The sequence below is a fragment of the Physeter macrocephalus genome, unplaced genomic scaffold (genome assembly GCF_002837175.3).
Source record: "Physeter macrocephalus isolate SW-GA unplaced genomic scaffold, ASM283717v5 random_59, whole genome shotgun sequence".
Lineage (NCBI taxonomy): Eukaryota > Metazoa > Chordata > Mammalia > Artiodactyla > Physeteridae > Physeter > Physeter macrocephalus.
This window is the reverse complement of record NW_021145341.1, coordinates 2543-21976: the sequence shown is the minus strand read 5'-3', so window position 1 is coordinate 21976 and position 19434 is coordinate 2543. Positions and strand designations below refer to the sequence as shown.

Here is a 19434-nt window from a genome sequence, read left to right as displayed (position 1 = left end):
GGAGGTCTACCAAGCTCGCCTCTGTGGGGGCTCCCTTTGCACACTGGCTCTCCAGCACTGCTCTGAGCTCCCCAGACCTGGGCCCCAGCCTGTCTTCTCTTCGGACCCTGTCAAGCCTGGTATGCAGCTGGCTCTCAGTCAGTGGATGCTGGCGCAGGAGTGCTGGCTCATACCCTGGAATCCATCCTGGTTGATGTCACCGATGCTTGCCACGGAGAAGCCAAAGGCAGAGCGACTGGGGCCGTGAAGAAGGAGGGAGGGGTGGGCCGGGAAGGAGGTGCCTGCCTGGTTCATGAAGACATAAATGGCACCCCCTACCTCCTCTTTCCGCTCAAAGTAATAGGGGGCACCCACCAGGAGGTCCTGCCACCTGCACAGGAGAGAAGAAGGTGGAGATGGGACATGCAGCATAACCCTTATTTAGCAGACACAACTGTGCCAGGCAGGGCATATGACTCTACAAATGGCGCCTCTGGCCGTAGGTCGTGGAGGACAAGGAAGTGTCACTGTGACCCGTCTAATAGAAAACACATGTTGTGGAGAAGCCATGTAGACACAGATCACACCCAAACAGCCCACATCCACTAGAGCCATACAAATGACAAGCATAGACGAGGAGATGGCAAGCCTCATGAAATTGACATGCAAACACCCAGAATGCCATAAAGTCTGATTGCAAACCAACATGCAAAATTGACTAGCAAATCCCTGCAAACAGCATGCAAAGAAATGCACAATTGCAAACCTCCATTTCTCTGCCCTGGTTTGGGCAAGCCCGCCCCCCTCACCATTCTCCCGGCCCCAGAGAAATGTCCCTAGACTCTCACCCATCATTGTTCAGGTCTGCCAGGGCAATGGCGCTGCCGAAATAGGCGCCCACCTGCCTGCCCTCCAGCACCTGCCTCCTCCTCAGGTCTCCACCTGCCTCCTGGCTCAGCAAAAAGACAGCGCCCACATGTTGGTGCCGAGGGGCACCCGTCACAATGGTGGTGTTTGTAGGGTGCAGGATGGCACTGCCCACCTGCATCGTGTAGCCTGGGAAGCGGGGAAGGTGGTCAATCAAGGCTCCAGTAAGTTTTGTCCCCTTCTACTCTGGACCCATCTCCCAATATCCCCCCCATTATCTTCTATTCCTCTATTCTAAGTTGGGCAAGAAGGTGGACCTTGGATGCCCAGCCCCCAGTCCTGCCTGCACACGGGACCGTGAGCTCCATGAGGGTCATGACTCTGCATCTTGGAGGCACACAGGTGCTGGTCAATAACTGTGTGCCAGCTGAACTAAATGCCACTAGTCGCACTGCACCCTGGCGCCACTCTTCCACCAGACGCTGAAGGTGAGAGGGCCACTGAGCCCCTTTCCTCCTCTCCACCCAAAGGGCCACCACAACTGGACTCACCGATGTAGAGGTTGCCTTGGTCCTCTGGGTCCTTGTAACTATATTCGGATAAATCCCAGTCCTTCCGCTGAATCATGTAGCTGTTTCCTTCACAAGGATTTGAGGAGGGGGAGTATAAGTCACCACTCCTTTCCTCCACTATGTCCAGGCCCCCCACCTCCAGATAAGGATAATAATAACCCCTTTTTATTTGTGAGTACTTTGCCATTTGCAAATCACTTCCTCTTTATTTTAACAATTCTGTGAGGTAGAATGATGACCCCCATTTTGCAGATGAGAAAAGTGAGGCTCAGGGATGGAGAGCTAGTTGTCCAGCTGGAATCCAGTTATCCAGGCAGCCGGATACTAGATGACATTTCCCTCACCCTAGACACCGAAGCCAGACTCCACACCATCATCTCCTCCTAATCCTGCCCCAAACTCGGGCTGCCTACCCCTACCCTGCTCCCCAGGGCTGCTTCTGGAGAGTACCTGTGGCCCTGCCAAGATTCTAAAGGACCAAGGGGTGGGAGGTAAGACTAGCAGCGTGAGCAGAGGCCTCGGCCTCAGGCAAGCCCAGAGCTGTGACTACGCCCTGCGCTACCTGTTGGTCAAGAGGACAAAGTAAATAAATCATTGGGATGTAACATAGAGCATAAGAAATACAGTCAGTAATAATGTAATCACTTTGTATGGGGACAGATTGTTTCTTCACTTATCGGGGTGACCATTTTATAATGTATTTAAATGTTGAATCACTATGTTGTACCCCTGAAACTAACAAAATATTGTATGTCAACTATACTGCAATTAAAAAAAAAACAACAAAACAAGGGCTTCCCTGGTGGCGCAGTGGTTGGGAGTCCGCCTGCCGACGCAGGGGACACGGGTTCGTGCCCCGGTCCGGCAGGATCCCGCATGCCGCGGAGCGGCTGGGCCCGTGAGCCGTGGCCGCTGGGCCTGCGCGTCCGGAGCCTGTGCTCCGCAACGGGAGAGGCCACAACAGTGAGAGGCCCACGTACCACAAAAAAAATAATAATAATTAAAAAAACAACAACAACAAAAAACAAAACAAGATTCTGGGCTCTCTCTGCCTGTTGATTCTGCAATAGTAGGTGCAAGTAAGGGAAAAGGGGCCACTGTTGCTACAGCCTAGGTGGTAGAGAGAGGCAGGTGGAGGGGGTGTGAGCCCTCAGACTCCTGAGAGGCAGTATGTGGTGCGGCAGATACAAGCATGACTTTGGATACAAGGAAATCTCTGCAGCCCTCCCAAAAGATTGCCCTGTATGTACTGACATGAAAAGGTGCCCACAGTTTATTCATCTGTGAAAAGGAAGTGGCAGAACAGTACGTTTAATGTGGTTTTGTGTGTGTGTGTGTGTGTGTGTGTGTGTGTGTGAAGATACCTATACATTCTAAAATAAGTCTGGAAGGATCCACAAGACACTTAGCGGTATACACTGGGAAATGGGACAAGGAAGATGGGGGAGAAGAAGGGCACTTTTCCTCTTTATTTTACGGTACCATTCAGTAGCTGTACCAGGAACGTGCTTTATTTTTTAAGTTTTTAAATGGTTAACCTGGAGTCGGACGGCCCTGCATTCCAATACAGGTTTCAGAACTTACTGTTGGCCTTGGGTGATTTACTTCACCTCCCTGAGGCTCAGTTTTCTGTCAAATGAGTATAATAATACTCGTATTTTAAGATTAATTAAGATAATAGGTGTAAAGCCTCTGGTACTTAGTAAGCGCTTTAAAATAGCAGAGGTCGAGGTAGTGGCTGATGCCGGCAAACGAATGCTCTCCTCTGCCCTCTCGTGTGGAGGCTCTGGCAGGCTGCCCTAGGGCCTAACAGGGGTGGTGGCCTGCTCCTCTTCCCTTCCCCCACGGTCCCCACCTTTCCAGTTGTAGGCACCGGGAGCGCCAAAGTACACAGTGTTTGGGGTGAAGCCGCCGCTGGCGCCCAGCTGGCACATGCCGGTCTCCAGGTAGTCGGTGTTGCTATTGCACATTTCGTTGTGGTAGGTCTGCCAGTCATCACTGGGGTCCAGCTCCAGGTCGTTGCCCCTCACATAGCACTTGCCCACCATGCGCCGCTGGTCCTCCGACCCCGACCACAACACCTGGGTGTAGCGGTGGGCACAGACCTGGGGACCCCAGCCCCCACCAACGCACACAGCTGAGCCCGCGGCAGGGACTCAGGAGCAGTGTCTCCACAGCCCTGCGCACCTCTGGCTTTGCAGGAGAGGAGTGGAAAGCGGTCTCCCAGCTTTTCTTTCTTCCCACGGTGGTGCTTGGACCTGCATTGCCTTTCCAGAGTTCAAAAACCTGCTCTGAAGGCTGGGAACACTTTTGGAAGACCAGAAGGTACTGGATTTGAGAGTGGCTTAGAGATCTTGGCAAAACAAAAAGGGAAAAGGATGAGGGAATGTGGGGTTCGGGCCCTTGGGTCTAAAAGGAGCTAGACACAGAGCAGGTTAGGAATTTGCTTCTCTGCTGTCCCCGGATGGCCTTGCCCTCTTAATGAAAGGTCAGTATTAGAATAACAACAACAACCATAGCAGCAGCGGCTAACACTTACTGAGTGCTTACTGTATGCCAGACACAAGTCTGAGCTCTTCACATATTAATTCTTTTAAGCCTCCCTACCAGCCCTATGGAGTAGGGATAATTATCTTCCCCATTTTAGATAAGGAAACTGAGGCACAGAGAACTAGGAAATCTGCTTAAGATCTCACATCTAGAGGAGGCAGGGGATACTCAAACGAAGGCTGTCGGGCTCCGGGGTCTGAGCTCTTAAGTATCAGGCTGTGCTGCCTCTCTTGAAGCTTCTCCCTGCACATGGGAGGTGCTCCATAAAGAGTTATCGGGCAAATCAATCAGAATAGGGTATCTGTAAAACAGCCAGGGGCCAGGGGAAACCCAGAACCAGGCCTAGTTCTTGTTTGCTTGCCGTTTGTGTCCCCGTCCAGCTGTGAGCCAAACCCAATGCTCCTGCTGGCCTGAGCCTGTCCCGGGTAACTACAAAGTTTGTAGTGCGGGCTCAGTGCAGGGCACACAGGACGTGCTCACCAAAAACGGACTGAATGAATGGATGGGTGAGCAGAAAAGTGCTGAAGGACCCAGGATCTAGAACTGACTTAAGTGGAAACCTGGACCCACACCATCCTTAACAAAAGACTAGAAAGGGTGTTTCAGTGAACTGGTCAAACCCAGAGCTTATGACAGTGTTCAAAGGTGACAGAAATCACAACGTGATTCCAAGGTGACGGCTATGGGGGTGACGGTCGACTGGAAAGGAGTGGGCTTTCTGGAATGACGTAAATATGCTATTTCTTTAATGGGTGTTGGTTACACAGTTGTATAATTTGTCAAAACGCAACTGAAACAAAATTTGTACATTCACTGTATGTAAATGTTACATGAACTTAAAGATGAAAAATAAATTGTCTATCTGGGACCCAGAAATTGAGATCCCAGGAGCCAGCACCGTTGAATGCGGGCAGGAGGTGACAGCTGACAGCAGGGAGGGGTCCCCAAACCCCAGCCGGGTGAGCTGGGGCAGCAGGGCTATGCCTCTTCCGCCAGCCAGCCTCCCCGGAAGGAGCGCGCCCAGGCCGCACTGCCTGAGGCCCTCTCTGCCCTTTCCATCTCGCAGTTCCCTCAGTTCATTCCTACGAAGGGTGAGCACCCCCCCACCGGGGTGGGGCAGTGGGTGATTCAGACAGGACCCAGTCTGGCGCTTGGAGAGCGCCAGACACCCTCCCCACCCCCACCCCCTGCTCCAAGTACAGGATGAAGGGACACACATGCTGTGGAGACATACAGCCACAGAAATGGACATTTGCAAGGCTCCGGCTCATGCACAACGGACCCTTCTCCCGCCCTCTGCTTCCCCCCGAAGCTCCTAGGAGATGAAGGAGAGGGCTGGAGGCGGGGACCGACGGTGAGCGCCCACTTACCAGGACTCTGCCCGCAGGGCCCTGGCTGGCCACAGTCACCCCGAGCCACATGTCCTCAATAATGTGATGGTCAGGGTCACCTGTGGGCATGAGAGGGGTCATGAGCCAGGGCACCTCACCCCACCCTCCCAGCATCCAGAGCCTCCAGAGGGCAGGGGTTGGTCCCTCCCGGATCTTCCACTCCAGCAGGGCGGCCCTCCCTCCCCGCCTTCTCCAGCCCCTCACAGTCTGAGCTCCACAAACCCCATCTGGTCCCACTCTAGGACTCCCTCTTCCCAGCTGGACAAGAAGGGACTAGAAGCTACCCAGGTGAGCCTTCTGTCTCTTCCAGTCATTCTCTCTGTGCTACCCCCTCCACCAGGCTCCTGACCCAGTGCCAATTCCCAGGCCCTCTCCTCACTTTTCTCTGCAATGTCCATCCGTTCACAGTCGTCCTTGTGGGCAGTGAGTGGGCACAGGTACACAGCACCGGTCTGGTTGGTATAGCCATCAGGCACAGCAAGGTCGCGGGGGGCGCCAGCCAGGAGCCTGGGGGCAAGAAGGTAGGTAGACCCGGGCTCACAGGCCCCAAAGCCTGCTTCAAACAACTCGCTGCTCCGCGTGCATGGGCCGAGCATCTGCTCTGTGCCAGGCTCTGCCGTCGGGGGATGAATGGCTCCCCGCCCCTGCCCTCAAGGAGTGCCCAGGGTAGGGGAACGCAGGCAAGGAGACAGACACCTGTGGTCAGTGCCTCATGAGAGGAAAGCGGGGAGCAAACCAGCCCAGACTCTGCGTGGGTGGCTATCAGGGAGGCCCACAGGAGAGGGGACCCTGGCCTGAGTCTGATGACCAGGGCTTACCAGGTGAAGAAGGGGAGGAGGGGCTCTGCAGGCAAAGGTCTGGCATGTGCAAGAGCCAGGAAGCATGAGCAAGAGAGGGACTCAGGGAGCTGCAAGGCCCTCGGCACAGCTGGAGGCCAGAAACACAGGGAGGGACAAGAGGCAGGGTGGGAAGGGGAGCCACGGAGGGATTTTAAGCAAGGGAGCGGCATAGCCGGATCTGGGTTTTGGAAGGACTGTTTTGGCATCTGAGTGACATAATCAGATCTGGTTTTGGGAAGGAATGCTTGACCTCTGAGATGAAGGCAGAGAGGAAGAGAGCAAGGCTGGAGGAGTCCTGGTCCTACCTCTTTGAGCCATCTGAGGACTTAGATCTGGGGGCGGGCACTGACGGATGTGGGCAGGAAAGGACAACTGACCCTAAACCAGAGCTGGGTGAGCTGAGGTCAGCAGGGCCCTTAAGTGACCTGGGCGATGTCTACTCTCCCCCTCCCCACCCTGTTGAGACAGACATGTGAGGTATAGGGGTGGTGGCAGGGGAGCTGGGTACCTGACACTTTGGACAATGTGGCCCCAGGGCAGAGTTCTCGGCTGGTGGGCATGAGAATGGGGGTGGGTGAGGGCTGTAAATCACCTTGTCCCCAGCCTGCCTGGAACCCGTCTTTAGGGACACCAACTGCAAGTCCCTGCAAGGGTTCTTGGGGCTCTAGCAGCCCTTCCCATACCAGAGAGGTGACTAGAGGAGAGGAAGGTGGGTGATCAGCCTTGAAATATTATCTCAAAAGACAGTTCCTGGACCACCAGAATCAAAACTCCCTGCGATATTTGTTAAAAAGGCAAATTCCTCGGCCCACCACAGACAACCTGGATTGAATCTGGGGGTGGAGCCCTGGAACCTGCTTATTTAACACGCATCCCAAATATTCACACCACAGTTTGAGAACCCAGCTCTACCACCCCTTGCTCTCCCAGCATCATCTGTCTGCAGCCTCTAGATGTTCTGCCAAGACCACCTCCTCAGTCCTGTTGGACCCAGCCTCCTGGGTGGCAGGCACCTCCTAGGTAGGTACCCCTCCATCCGGTCCCAGCAATGCTGTCACCTGAGGCGCCCAGCTCAGAACTTGGGTGCCAGGCCCCCTGCCAGAGTCTGGATGTGCAGAGCAACAGTCCTGCCTGCAGCTCCTGCCTGGGACCTGAGAGTGAGGGCTGCAGGGAGTGGGCAGGGCAGGGCCTGGGCATGCCAGGGCCTGGGTGCCTCGGCCCACTGGGTGTCAGGAATGCGCTGCCTGGGGGTGCCGGGAAGGGGACCTCTGCCTGCACCTCACACCTCAGCTCAGACCTCACCCTGGGGAAGGGTTCCTGGGGGCAGGGGTATAGCTTCTCTAAGCAGAGCAGGGCTGGGAGCTCTGGCAGGAAGGCTGGCAGGGGGCCAGTGTGGCAGCCAGGCCCTGTTAGTCACCCTCTGTCTGGGCTGGGTAGGGCGCCTAGCGAGTCCGCTGCCTGACCACCCATGGACATCTGCCCCCAGCCTGACAGGTGGGAGAGGGGAGCTGCTGCCTGTGGGAAAGGAATATATCAGCCTTGGAGCTGAAGGGCCTGGTTCTAGGTTTGTTCTGCCTCAAGGGACAATTTCTTTTTCCTCTCTGAGCTGTGAGTGCCTCATCTGTAAAATGGGAAAGCAGCTGTCCCACCACCCTCCAGGGTTGTTGGGGGAAAAAGTGGGTTCATTCTTTGAAAAGGCCTCCTGACTATGAAGCCAAGGCCAACATGAGCACTGTCGTTCTGCTTTCTTGTGGCACCAGGGCTGGCCCTAGCACACCCCCAGGCCTTGCTCCGGGGACCCAGGAATTTCTGCCCCACTGGGTTAGGGGACCTGAAGCAGAGCGCACAGAGCAGACTAGTTCAGGTGTGGTGTTTAGATGGGGCAGAGGATGAGACAGAAGTAACACTTCCATGGCCTAAGGCAATCAGTCAGGTGGGGGTGGGGCACTGGCAGCTAGTCATTCTAGGGTGGGAGCTCAGATTTGGCTGGAGGTGGCAGCTGGGGGTTGGCTACAATGACCTTGAAGGGGTGGGTCCAGGCCTCAGTGGGCAAGGGGTCCCTGGAGAGCCCAGGTTGCATTCCAGGGCATGCAATGCAAGGGAAGTGTTGCCGTGCCTACAGCTCTCTGGGCCCAAGTTGTCAGGGTGGGAGGTGGCTGAGGAACAGGGTGGCCACGCCCTCCCAGCTCCCTCATCTTAGAGGGAGTGGCCTGAGGGTCCCCTCCTCTTTGCCTCCTGTGGTACAGAGCAGGCAGAGCTGGGCATGAATAGCAATGGGATTGACATAAATCCCCTTACCACCTATACCCTCTCCACTCTCACCCGCACCAGCCTTGTGCCCATTGATGGGTGGTGGGGCAGGGTCCTAATCCCAGCCCAGCATCCCAGGCCCCTCCCTCCCCAGAGATTCCACAGGGAGCACCCCCCACCTCCCTGGAGTATTTTTAGCTCCTACTTGGCCCGCTTAGAGGCCCTTTAAGGCCCTCTGGCTCCCAGCCCAGGATCCAATGGGTCTACAGCCAGAGGACTGGGAGTAGATGGGGGAAGGAGGGTGTACAGAGGGCCGGGTCCAGCTTCCTCCAGCCACAGTCAGGTGTGGGAAAATCCAGAGGGTGGGAAAGATCTTACTGGTATGTAAATGAATGTAAGTTACTATGCAAATGAGCACATTGCTCCTGCTGTTGGATCTGGTCCAGATCAAAGAGTCGAAGCTGATCCCTCTCAAACCACCACTGAGGTCACCCTCCCAGCAGCAGCCAGAAGCTGCTGGGATGCTAAGTGGGATGCTTTGCCCAGCTCTTGGAGCAAGGAAGAAAGGAGACTGGACTGCCTCTTTCCTGGAGTCAGGCTGGGCTGGGTGGGAGTAGGTGCCTTTCCAGGAGGTGAGGAGATGAATAAAATGACCTCGCAAGGGCTTTCAAACAGCTGCCTCTTCACCCTATCCTTTGGCTCCGGCCAGACAGCCCCTCCTGGCCTTTGTGGAGGCCCCTGAGCTCCAAGTTCCGGAGAAGCACTTTCTCACTCCTGCCCCATCACTCTTCCTGGGGCAGTTCAAAGCTAATGGAACAGCCAAGTAGAAAGCAGTAGAATCAGAGGAGACAGGGGAATGGGGCCCAGGGGTGTCAGGGCACTAGGCTGGCTCACCCCAGAGAAGAAGGCCCCCTGAGGGATACTGGGGTGGGGTGATGCTCAGAGAAACAGCCTGTAAGATTCAACTTCCCAGACTCCTCACCTCAGGGTGGCACTGGGGTAGCCTCAGTGGAAAGATTTCAGTTAACAAGGAGGGTCCAGCGGGCCCCCATGCCTTACTCTTTAGGCCAGGAAGCCAGCTGGGGAGGGGGTCCACTCCAGCTCTGAGCCCTGGGGTGGGTTGGGGGCAGCTCTCAGATGCCTGGATCCCAGCTCTGTGCCAATCCTCCTGACAGAGTTAGCCACGTCCCCAGAGGCTTCTCCTGCGGGAGCTGAAACTGCAGCCCTCTCAATCCCCGCCTTACTTCTCCTTACGCTGCCCCCCAGCTCCCTTTCCCCTCTGGTGAGTCAGCCCTAGAATCAGAGCAACAAGCCGGAGAAAGCGAGAGAATGAGAGAGGACAGGAGAAAGAGGCCTTGCTCAAGCCTCCAATAATAAAGAACAAGGCTGTTTTTCTCATTTCTTCTCCCTTTCCCTGGCTCCTTAGTATTTTTTCCACATTTGATCCCTTAGGGCATTCTTCATGTCATCTAACCTCAATCTCCCTTGCTGTTACCGCCATCCTCTTCCTTCTTTGTTTAGTTCTGACCAAGCCCCTTTCACTTCATTTTCTACAAGATCAGGCTTCCCTTACCTCCTGCCCAGTTTTAAGCTCTCTGGCTTGGCCTGGTCATTGGAGAGAGCCAGAGAAAAAGGACACTATGCATCCAGGCCCTCTGCTTGCAGCCACAGCTGCTATGCCCATTTCCTCTGGCACGAGCCTTGGAGGCTGCCAGGTACCTGCCCTGCCCAGGGAAACATGTTTTAGGAGAGCAAGTGAGCTTAGTTCCTGCCTACCTCAGGTATGACCTCATCTTCCAGGAGCTGCGGCCACCCCCGCCCCAGGCTTCCCAGACACCCTCATTTCCAGGCAAGAGCCCCAGAGGTATCTCCCATAGCCCACAAGGTCAGGCCAGACCAGGACACCTGGATTCCCAGGAGGGAATGACAGAATAGGTGCTGGGGGAAGGAGGGGAGGTCAGTGACCATCTCCCCGAGGAATAGTCCCTTCCCCAGGGGTCCTCATGTATCTCACCAAGAAGCCCAAAGAACCTTGGTTCCCTGCCCTGCTCCTGACCCCTCACTCCAGAGTCTGCGAAATTGGGGCCAGGGTTGCAGTAAGCCTCCGATGTTGTGGGCATGGAACCTCAGTCTAGAGATAAAGGTGATGGGGAACAAAGACACACCCGGGTTTTTAACCATTTCTGGAATAAGGCCTTCTTTGAGAATATAATGAAAGCTATGCTCTCCCCTCCTCCAGGCCCCAGAACAATGCACAAACACGCAAGATTTTGCATACACTTTCCAGGATCCCTGCATCTCCTGAAAACCTTCAGTGAACTTCAGGCTAAGACTGTTCAGGATCATGAACCCTCCCCCTTTTCCAAAGGACTTTGAAGCTAACAGAACTGCCACTTGACTTGCTGGTTCCCCTGAGCTGTGCACTCAGGCAGCTGTTTACATCTGGCTACACAGCTGGCTGCAGCTAAGCCCAGCTGGCCCAGCTGATTCTCCCAAAGGGTCATGGGGCAGAATTCAGTGAGATGAGGAGATGACCCAAGATGGAGAACCACCCCTGGAAAAGTCTGAGGATACCCAAGTGAGTCACCCAGAACACTATCTAGAACTAACTGCCTCTCCGAGATTCATTAGTTTTAGAAACTTCTGGGCTCCTGGCAGGCCTAATGCCATCTCTAGCTGCCCAGGAAGAAAAGTAGGACCCCTCTGCTCAGCCCTCTTGGGTGAGGTCCTTGGTTAGTGAGGGTGCATCCAGGTCCCAGCTTCAGCACAAGAGCCCTCAGCTACTCCTGGGAGAAGAAGGCAGATGCAGAGCATTTTACATAAATTATCTCATTAAAAGCCCTCTATCACCCCATGAAGAAGGCATGTGGTTCCCCTCCCCCTGACATGTAAGATAATTAAGACTCAGGTATTAGTGACAGATTCAAGACAGGAAACTGGCAATGGGACTTGGGAGCCTCTTCTTTCTCCGCAATGCCAAGTTGCCAACAGAGGCAGGAAGGAGTATATAGATCCAGACCCAACCTCTCCTTGGGGAAAACTGGCCCAGAGAAGGGAAATACCCTGCTTAAGTTCACACAGCGAAAAAAAAAAGGGGGGGGGGTTTATTACAGAATCTATTATTTACTCCAGCTTTCCATTATTTACCCTTGCTTTTCTGATATTCTCTTTACACTACATTGCCTTATATCATGCAGATTCAGCACTGAAAATCTGAAAATCTTTTTCTGGGCTGGGGCAGAAAGAGCACCGATATAGAAACGTGTGCTGATGATCACGTAGGGTCTCCAAAAGATGGAAGAGTGGCTAAGGCCAGACCGCAGCTGCTGGGGCCAGGCTGGGAAGGGTGTGGTGGCCCTAGCCTCTGCAGAAGCTAGATGGAATTGAGGCCAAGTAGGTAGGTGGCCTGGGCAGGGGCTGGGCCAGGAGGATAGGGAACAAGGCTGGGGCAGTCTGAACTTTGGACATTCCAACTTCCTCAAGTTTCTGCAGGTTCCAGCCAGAGTTGAGAAAGGTTTCAACACACTCTTTATCTGACCATGTCCTCTTGCTCAGCAGGGTTGGACATCTCGGTAGGTCAACCAGAAGAGCTACTGCCCAAAGAGGGCCTGCCTGTCCCGTCCTAACAACCTTCCCTCCTGGGGCAGCCTCACCTTCCCCAGCTGCCCTCTTCCCCTAACTGCCAACCTCAGCACACTGAGCCCATGCAGAGAAACTTCTCAAACTTGGCCATGCCCCTCTGGGCATGAGTAAGGGGGCGGGGGGGTGGCAACACAAGCAGCTGGCTGCTCTCCTTCCCCTCTCTCCCCTCTGCCTAGCTCTTTCTCCTCCTTCTCCTTGCAGCTGTTGGGGAAGGAGAACAGAAGAAAGAGAAAAACACTCTTTCCCTCCGGAGACCAAAACAAACACACTCAGGGTCGAAGATTCAACATGAATCCGTGGAATGCGGGGAGGACGTCTGGTGGGAGTGCATCACTGCTGGGGGTGGGGGTAGGTGGCAGAAGACCAAGCAGGAGTTGGGACAGCTGCTCCTCTCACTTCTGCTTCTGCATCCTCAAGGGGTCAGAAGGAGCGCCTGGACAGCTCCAAAGGCCCAGACTCGCCCATCACTTCACTCTCCAACCGCCAAGCAGTTGAGAAGGCCCTTCAGTGTGGTTCTGCCGAGGGTGTGGCTGGCGGGCCGCAGACTATGTGCGAGGTGGGGGCGGGCTTAAATGCATGTCCCCGTAGGTTTTTCCCAGGAAAGGGGAAAGGTGTTTATCTTGCAGTTTTCCCCAGTTCCCAGCCCTGGAGAGAAGAGGCATTCGGTATACTAAGCACCCAGTTCACAGAATGGGAGGGGGCTCAGGAAACGGGGACCCCACTTCTACTCTCAAGAGAGGTTTAAAGGCCTGAGGGGCTGAGTCTAGACAGGTTCTGGCCGGGTCAGCACTTGCCAATAATGACTGCCCCCCATCCCTTTACTTCCCGCCAAGCCTCGGCAGCAGAAGGGCTGCCTAGGTCCCCGCTTCCTTAATCGTCGCTCCCCAGAGCTGGAGGCCTGCGAGCCTGGAAGCCAGCTGGCCCAGGGCTTGGACTCAACTCGGGATCCGCACCCTGTACACACACTCTCCCACCCCACCGCGGCCAGTTTCACTTACAGGTAGCGCTGCTGCCGCTCCGTCTGCCGATGGAGGGCGACCGAGTAGCCGAAGAGGCTGCCCGGGTTCCCGGCCTCCTTCACCACCAGGAATCGGGTGTCCAGGTTGAAGGCGGAGGCGACGCGGTCGCTGGTGGCCACCATCAAGGCGAGCGCGCAGAGCATCGGGCGTAGGACGCGGGCGGCGCGGCTGGGGCCGGGCCCCATGGCTGCGGATGGGTGCCGGGGCCCGGGCGAGAGCGCGTGAGGGCGTGGAGCTGGGAGTGAGGACCCGTTCACCTGCTCCCCCGCGCCACCGCAGAACACTCTGGCGTCCGCTTAGCTGAGCCCCGAAGCGCTGATCAGTTTCTGGCCCCCAGCCCTGGCCAGTTTCACGTCCGCTCACGGTCTGAGCTCTCAGATTCCCCTCTGAGGTCCGCGGGTCTATTCTCCCGCCTGCACTGTCCCGGGTCACCGCCCCCCTGCCCCGGGCACCCTGCCCCCCCAACTCGTGCCGGCCGCGCCCACTTGGCCGCACTGTCGTCTCCGATCCGGGCTCGGCAACGGATCTGGGCAGAGAGACCTGTCGACCGCAAGGAAGACGGGAAGGAGGGGTCCCACCGCGCGCGCCCCGCCTCTCCACGCCCAGCCCCGCACCTCCCCACCTTGCGCGCCCAGCCGGGGCTAGGCTTTCCTTCCGGGGAAAGAGAAAAGGTCCCGGCTCGGCCGCCTCCTCTTAAAGGGGCAGCACCGCCCCTCCCTCTCCATCCTCCCTAACCCGGCTCCGCCCTCTCCCCCAAACACCTGTCCGGAGCCCCCAAAGGCTTGGATTACCCCTCCCCGCCCCTTGTTTCTCCCGAGAAGCGTCGCCTCCCGAGCAAGATGGATTGGACGGGCGGGGCCGGGGGGTGGGATTTGTCCCGCTGCTTTGCTGCGGAGGCTACAGCTGCTGGAAAGGCCGTTCCGGACGCGGCCACCTCTGTGGGTCCGGCCGGAGAGCCCCGGCGTTGGCGCATCTGGGAGCCGACATCCGCAAGCCACTGGCTGGAATGCCCTCGCCTCCGCCGCGCTGTGAGCCCTTGGGAGAAGGTTAGCGGTCTCTGGGCGTTCTTCCTCGTACCCAGCCCTTCACCGTCCTTGTCGAGATTTCTTTCTTTTGCCCACTCGCTCCCACCCACCCTGATCCGAGCTGGGAATGGTCTCTCAACAAAGTCAGACAGATATTTAGCATTAGTAATAACCAAGCATCGCTAACTGTAATTAGCAACAAGACAGCGTTTTCCCCAAAGGGCTGCGCCTTCTGATATCTATTTTGTATCATGGGTAACCGGTCGATGTGGAAAGAAGTCCCTTCTCTTTAGAGTGTCTGCGTGGCCAGGGAGCTGGGCCCAGACTGTAGCCATTTCTCATCCACCCTTGCCTTCAGGGCCCAGCCCAGCAGAATCCCAAAGGCCCCCTCCAACCACGCAGGGTCCAACTGAGCGTTTGGAGACTGCGGGGACTCCAGCCCCCACTGGTGTGTAGTGGGTGGCGCCAGGTGGAGGAGTTAGGTGGGCGAGGCCCAAAGGTCTGGTTATCCGCAGAAGAATCGAACTGAAAGGGAACTTCAAGAGGTCACTCTGTATTTTCTTGAGTCTGACTAAGATTTCCCTTATTGCAGCACAAAGACCCATTTCCCCTGACCATTCTTTTTTCTAGGCTAAAGGAGCTTTCTTATTTTGGTCCAGGAGTTCAGTTCTCAGCGCTTACTTCCTTGAAATTCATTTTAGAGCCCCTATCTCTGAGAGTTTATGATAATAAGAAAACCACCATATAGTTGTGCTTGTGCAGCAGAAACTATGCTAAGTGCTTTACAAATATTATTAAATTAAATTATCACGGCAATCTTTGAGGTGTTATCTCTGTTTTAAGATGAGAAAACTGAGGCTCAGGGAGGTTAAGCAACTTGAAGGCTATGCAACTCGGATTTTAATCCTGTGTTATCTGAGCCCAGGGCCCTTCTTGACCACTTATGCTAATAATTAACATTTGTACCATACTCAGGGCAGATCTAGGTTTTGTGGGGCCTGAAGCTTGTGCAATTTGGAACCCTCTTTAAGGAAAAAGATAAAGAATTAGGAGCACAAAATTAGATTCAGAGCCTGGGAAGGGACTCGAGATGAACTTGTGCTTACGACTCCTTTCACCTGCAGACTCTCATATTCTCCCAGCCTCATTTGACTCCTCATTTGACTTAAGGAGGAACCTGGATGTCCAAGGTCACGCAGCTCATAGGAGGTAGAGCTAGGACTGGAGGCCACTGGCCACATCTGTGTCTTTAAGAGACAAACTCCAGATGTTGGTCAGAAAGCCAGACATGCCTAAACAAAGGCAGCTGTGATAGCAGCATTCTCTGCGGTGTTTGGGGAGAGGACACTCATCCCTGTCTGCCCTTGGAGCAGCATTTGTTCCCAAGCTTTGACTCTCAGAGCTGCCCAGCCTCTCTCCATGGTCTTCTTTGTGGCCCAGAGCCTCCAGGGGTTAGGACATGTGGGGCCAAGGAACAGGAAGCTGACCTGGATGGAAGTTGAACAGTTACCTTGCTCTCCTTCCAGCTGGCTGCTGGTTCCTCCACCTCATTCTTAGAGCAGGGGGAAACAGACAAGGCCAGGAGCCCAGGGGCCAGGGTGGACAGTCAGTGTGGACAGGGGTCCCACCTGAAACAGCTTTGAGAGTTCTGTGATGACAGATGGGCTCCATGCCAGGTGTTATCTCTTTGGCCATCCCAAACAGGAATGACCAGCATGTCCGATCCCAGGGCTGGGAGCAGGAAAGGGATGAGGGATGTTTTTTCCACTCTGGGGGAGTGTCCAGAGGGAATGTGGGAGCAGGAGTGGGGGTGCCTGGTAGGGGGAGGGCCCAAGCTAAGGAATGTGGGGGAGTGTCAGACAGATCTGGGGGAGATGGAATGGAGGGATGAAGGGACTGGAAGGGTCTCTGGGCTGGAGAGATGCAGAAAGAGAAATCCCCAGTTCATGCCAAAGGCCCAAAATCCTCTGATGTAAGTGACATTATCATCCACAGCTTCATCTCATCCCTCAGTTGACCTTATCATGCCAACCCTTCCCTGTGGAGAAGGGACCCACCTAGAAATGTAAACACGGAGAATAACATGTGTAATGAGGAGTCTGAGCCCATTTTTTGATGTTTGACTGCTGACACTTTTTAAGGCGTCCCCTCTCCCTCTTCCCCTTGTGCCTCCCACCTGGACAAGCTCATAAGAAAGCCTGGGTGCTGTGCTGCCTCCTTTGGCATCCGTGGGAGATTCGAACCATGCAAGCCCCTTTCCTCACAAATGCTCACCAGGCCTCGCTCCCTCACCACAGTAAAAACCCAGGCCAATCTCCTTTCCTCGCTCTCTCAAGCCATTTTGGACCTGTTTGAGAAGCCAGCCCTGCTCCTCCAGAGACCTCAATTATGTAAATAATAAACGTTTTCATTCCCTCTTAGTATGCGTGTGGCATCATCAGTCTTGACATTGAACCAAATCTTGGATGGGGTCCATCTGCCTCTGTGGGCAAACATGACAACATATAAACTGTGGGTTCTGCTGTAGAGTCAGGGAGGCTTCCTGGAGGAGGAATATCTGGACAAGTGAGAAGGAAAGGATTATTAGCAAGAGGGAGCCTCAAGAGAGGAACGCAGAAGAGTTGGGGCCTAACTTGGGGTGCAGTTTTCCCAGTTGTAACATGACAACGTCATATTCTGTAAAGGCACCTTCCATTTATTCAGTGCCTGCTGTGTTCATACCAGCCTTCCTCTGCCGCTACCCACCCCCCAACATGACACTACCCCCCCCACATCTCCCTCTCCCGGAGCCCCAGAGCACACCACTTGCTCACTCACTTCTCACAGGAAGGTCAGTGCAGAGATGGAGAGATATGGATGGAGTGGAACTGTGGTTCCACGAGGGCTGGATGCAGGCTGCCTTCTGCCCTCTCACCTTGCGCAAGTTCCTTTCCTCCTCCAGGCCTCGGTTTCCCCATCTATGAAACGAAAGGGCTGGAAGGAATCCCTTATTATTCCTCACCTGGCATCCCTTGTGTCCCAAGGCTCCTAATACTTGTTGAACTAAATGGACCCAATCTCAGCTATGGAACTAAGACTCAGGTCTCTTATCTCTGACTTGAATTGAAAATGCAAATGACTGGGGAGGGAGGGAGGAGCAGTGAAGCATGAATGGGTTTATCAGATTTCCTTTCTCCTGTGCCCCAGATGTGGGGGCGGGACAGGCATCCAGGCCAGGCAACTTCTCGGGCTCAGAATCTGTCAGGTTCAAGCATTCCTTGACAACCTGCTATGTACTGGCACAGAGCTGAGAACCCTCAGGGGTTCAGAGATGAACGAGGGCATCTTCAGGAGGCCAGGGTTTCATCCTGGCCTCACCTTCTGAAAGCTCTCAGATTTAAACAGGCTAAACCCACATTGCATTATGTTTCAGGGCTGGTGATTATGGAACAATGGGGGTGTTAGAAAGAACATTTTGGCTGCAGCATGAAGTTGGCATCTCCAAGATGAACTGGGCTGGGGAGCAAGAAGGGGCTGCTGTAATAATTTAGGCAATGGGTGAAGTGGGCTGAGCAGGGGCAGGGGCAGACGGAGGGAGGGAGCGAGTGAGTGAGGAGGACCCCGGGCGCTGATCTGACTTGGACTTCAGGTACATGTGTGGTGGGGTACGCAGGGGTTGGGGGAGGGAAAAAGCAGAGGGGTTCCAGGGATAAATGGGCAGTGACCCCCCGCTGGGGCCTGGCGAGCAGGCTGCAGACATCAGGAAACTTCCCTGCTGGCCAACCCCTTTGTCTTTCTAGTTCCTTCAACCCTCTCCATGGTCGCCTTGCTGCCCACCACGGCCTGGCCTTGCTGCACAAGCCCTGCCCTCCTAGCTGGGAGATTAGGACTCTGTAACATTCTCTACCTCATGCCAAGGTGGCCTCTTCGAGTTTGGGAGGCCACGGGGGCCCCCTTGGTAGCCACAGCTGAGCTGAGTCACCAGCCCCCTAGGGCCTTGCCATTTCTTGGGGAGATGCCTTCTTGTTGGCAGGGTTCTTATTGGCCAGGTGGGAAATCTGGACAGGTGGGGGGCTTCATCTACCTCCTCCACGCACTCCTACTAACTTCCTAGAGATACTGCTAAGGGTGGAGGGCCATTTGTGGTTGTCTATGGAGCACTCCTATATACACGTTGATTGGAACATGCATCTGTGCACACGGTCCCTTGCACATTCACACCTGTCTGCCTATGTGACTATGTGTCTCTGAATGTTTTATGAACATCTGAATTCAGAAGGGAAGCTTACGTTTATTGAGCACCTACTGTGTGTCCCGCCCTTTATGTATGTTAGCGTCTAATAACCTTATGAGATGGAGATGTCTCCCACTTTACAGCTGAAAATACTGAGATGCCCAAGGTGCAAGAGGTGTGAATATCTCCACCAGGCACCCCGCTTCCCCCATCCCCCAGTCATCTTGGCTGCCTTCTGTTCTTCCAGGAGACACACAGCTTAGAAGTCACATCCTTGAGATCAGTCTCCTGTCTGCTCTCCCTGGAGTAGGGATTCTGCCCTTGGGTTGTCTTGGTCCCTTCTACCTCCTCAACCTGGCTTCAGCCCCCTCATCTCACTGAAACCTTATCCACTTGGGAACCAGCCTCCTCTGAGGGGCACGCCCAGTAGTAGTCTTTGGTTCTTTGCCCCTGACCTCTCTGGGGTGGCAGCAGTGACCCTGTTGACTGCCCTCTGCGCCTTTTCTTGGCCCTCCTCCCTCACTATCTCTGCCCAGCACCCTCACCCCCTTGTGAGATTCCTCAGCCCACCCTGGGCTGCTGTTCAGACTCATGCCTCTGCCTCCCCGGATCACCCTTTGTGCATTACCATTCTCCTCCATGCTGATGATCCCCACCCAAGCACCTCCAGGCTCCAGCCTTGATGTTCAACTCTTGCCAGTCGCCTCCAGCGGGCCACCCACAGGCTTCCCAGATTCTGAGCGTCCAGAACGGGCTCAGCACCTCCCCCTCGTCCCCACAGCCTGCTCCCCTGTAACAGCCTGTGTCGCAGTGCCTTGCCCCCGGCAGGAGTCCACAGACACGCCAGGGCTGGGCCGTGCCACTTGATTTTTGCACTTGCTGACCCCTCTGCCTCCCTACACCCCCTTGTTCACTTGGAAAATATCCGCTTGTTCTTTGAAATCTTTCATGAGTTTTCACTTTCTTCCCTCACCCCTGCCCCCTGCACCCCTGTGTACACACACACACACACACAGATGTAATCATTCTTGCATCTTCCAGGCCTTGCACTGACTTGTAGGCTGGGCTCATAGTATGATTATAGACT

The 19434-nt window shown here is 55.0% G+C and overlaps 1 protein-coding gene across 2 annotated transcripts in view; it reads right to left on the bottom strand.

Moving 5' to 3' along the window:
* Positions 1 to 13703, bottom strand: part of ITGA3 (integrin subunit alpha 3) — a 32416-nt gene extending 18713 nt beyond the window's left edge. Inside the window, exons 1-7 of one of the 2 annotated variants that reach the window (XM_028483685.2) lie at positions 13089 to 13703; positions 5739 to 5866; positions 5339 to 5418; positions 3274 to 3523; positions 1398 to 1484; positions 828 to 1035; positions 174 to 370 (exon numbers count right to left, since the gene is read on the bottom strand). In XM_028483685.2, the coding sequence (XP_028339486.1) occupies positions 174 to 370; positions 828 to 1035; positions 1398 to 1484; positions 3274 to 3523; positions 5339 to 5418; positions 5739 to 5866; positions 13089 to 13294 (1156 nt within the window). In that variant the 5' untranslated portion in view covers positions 13295 to 13703. The remainder of the gene's footprint in view (positions 1 to 173; positions 371 to 827; positions 1036 to 1397; positions 1485 to 3273; positions 3524 to 5338; positions 5419 to 5738; positions 5867 to 13088) is intronic. The other variant, XM_007128539.4, reaches the window with a different exon arrangement.
* Between the last annotated feature and the right edge of the window lie 5731 nt (positions 13704 to 19434).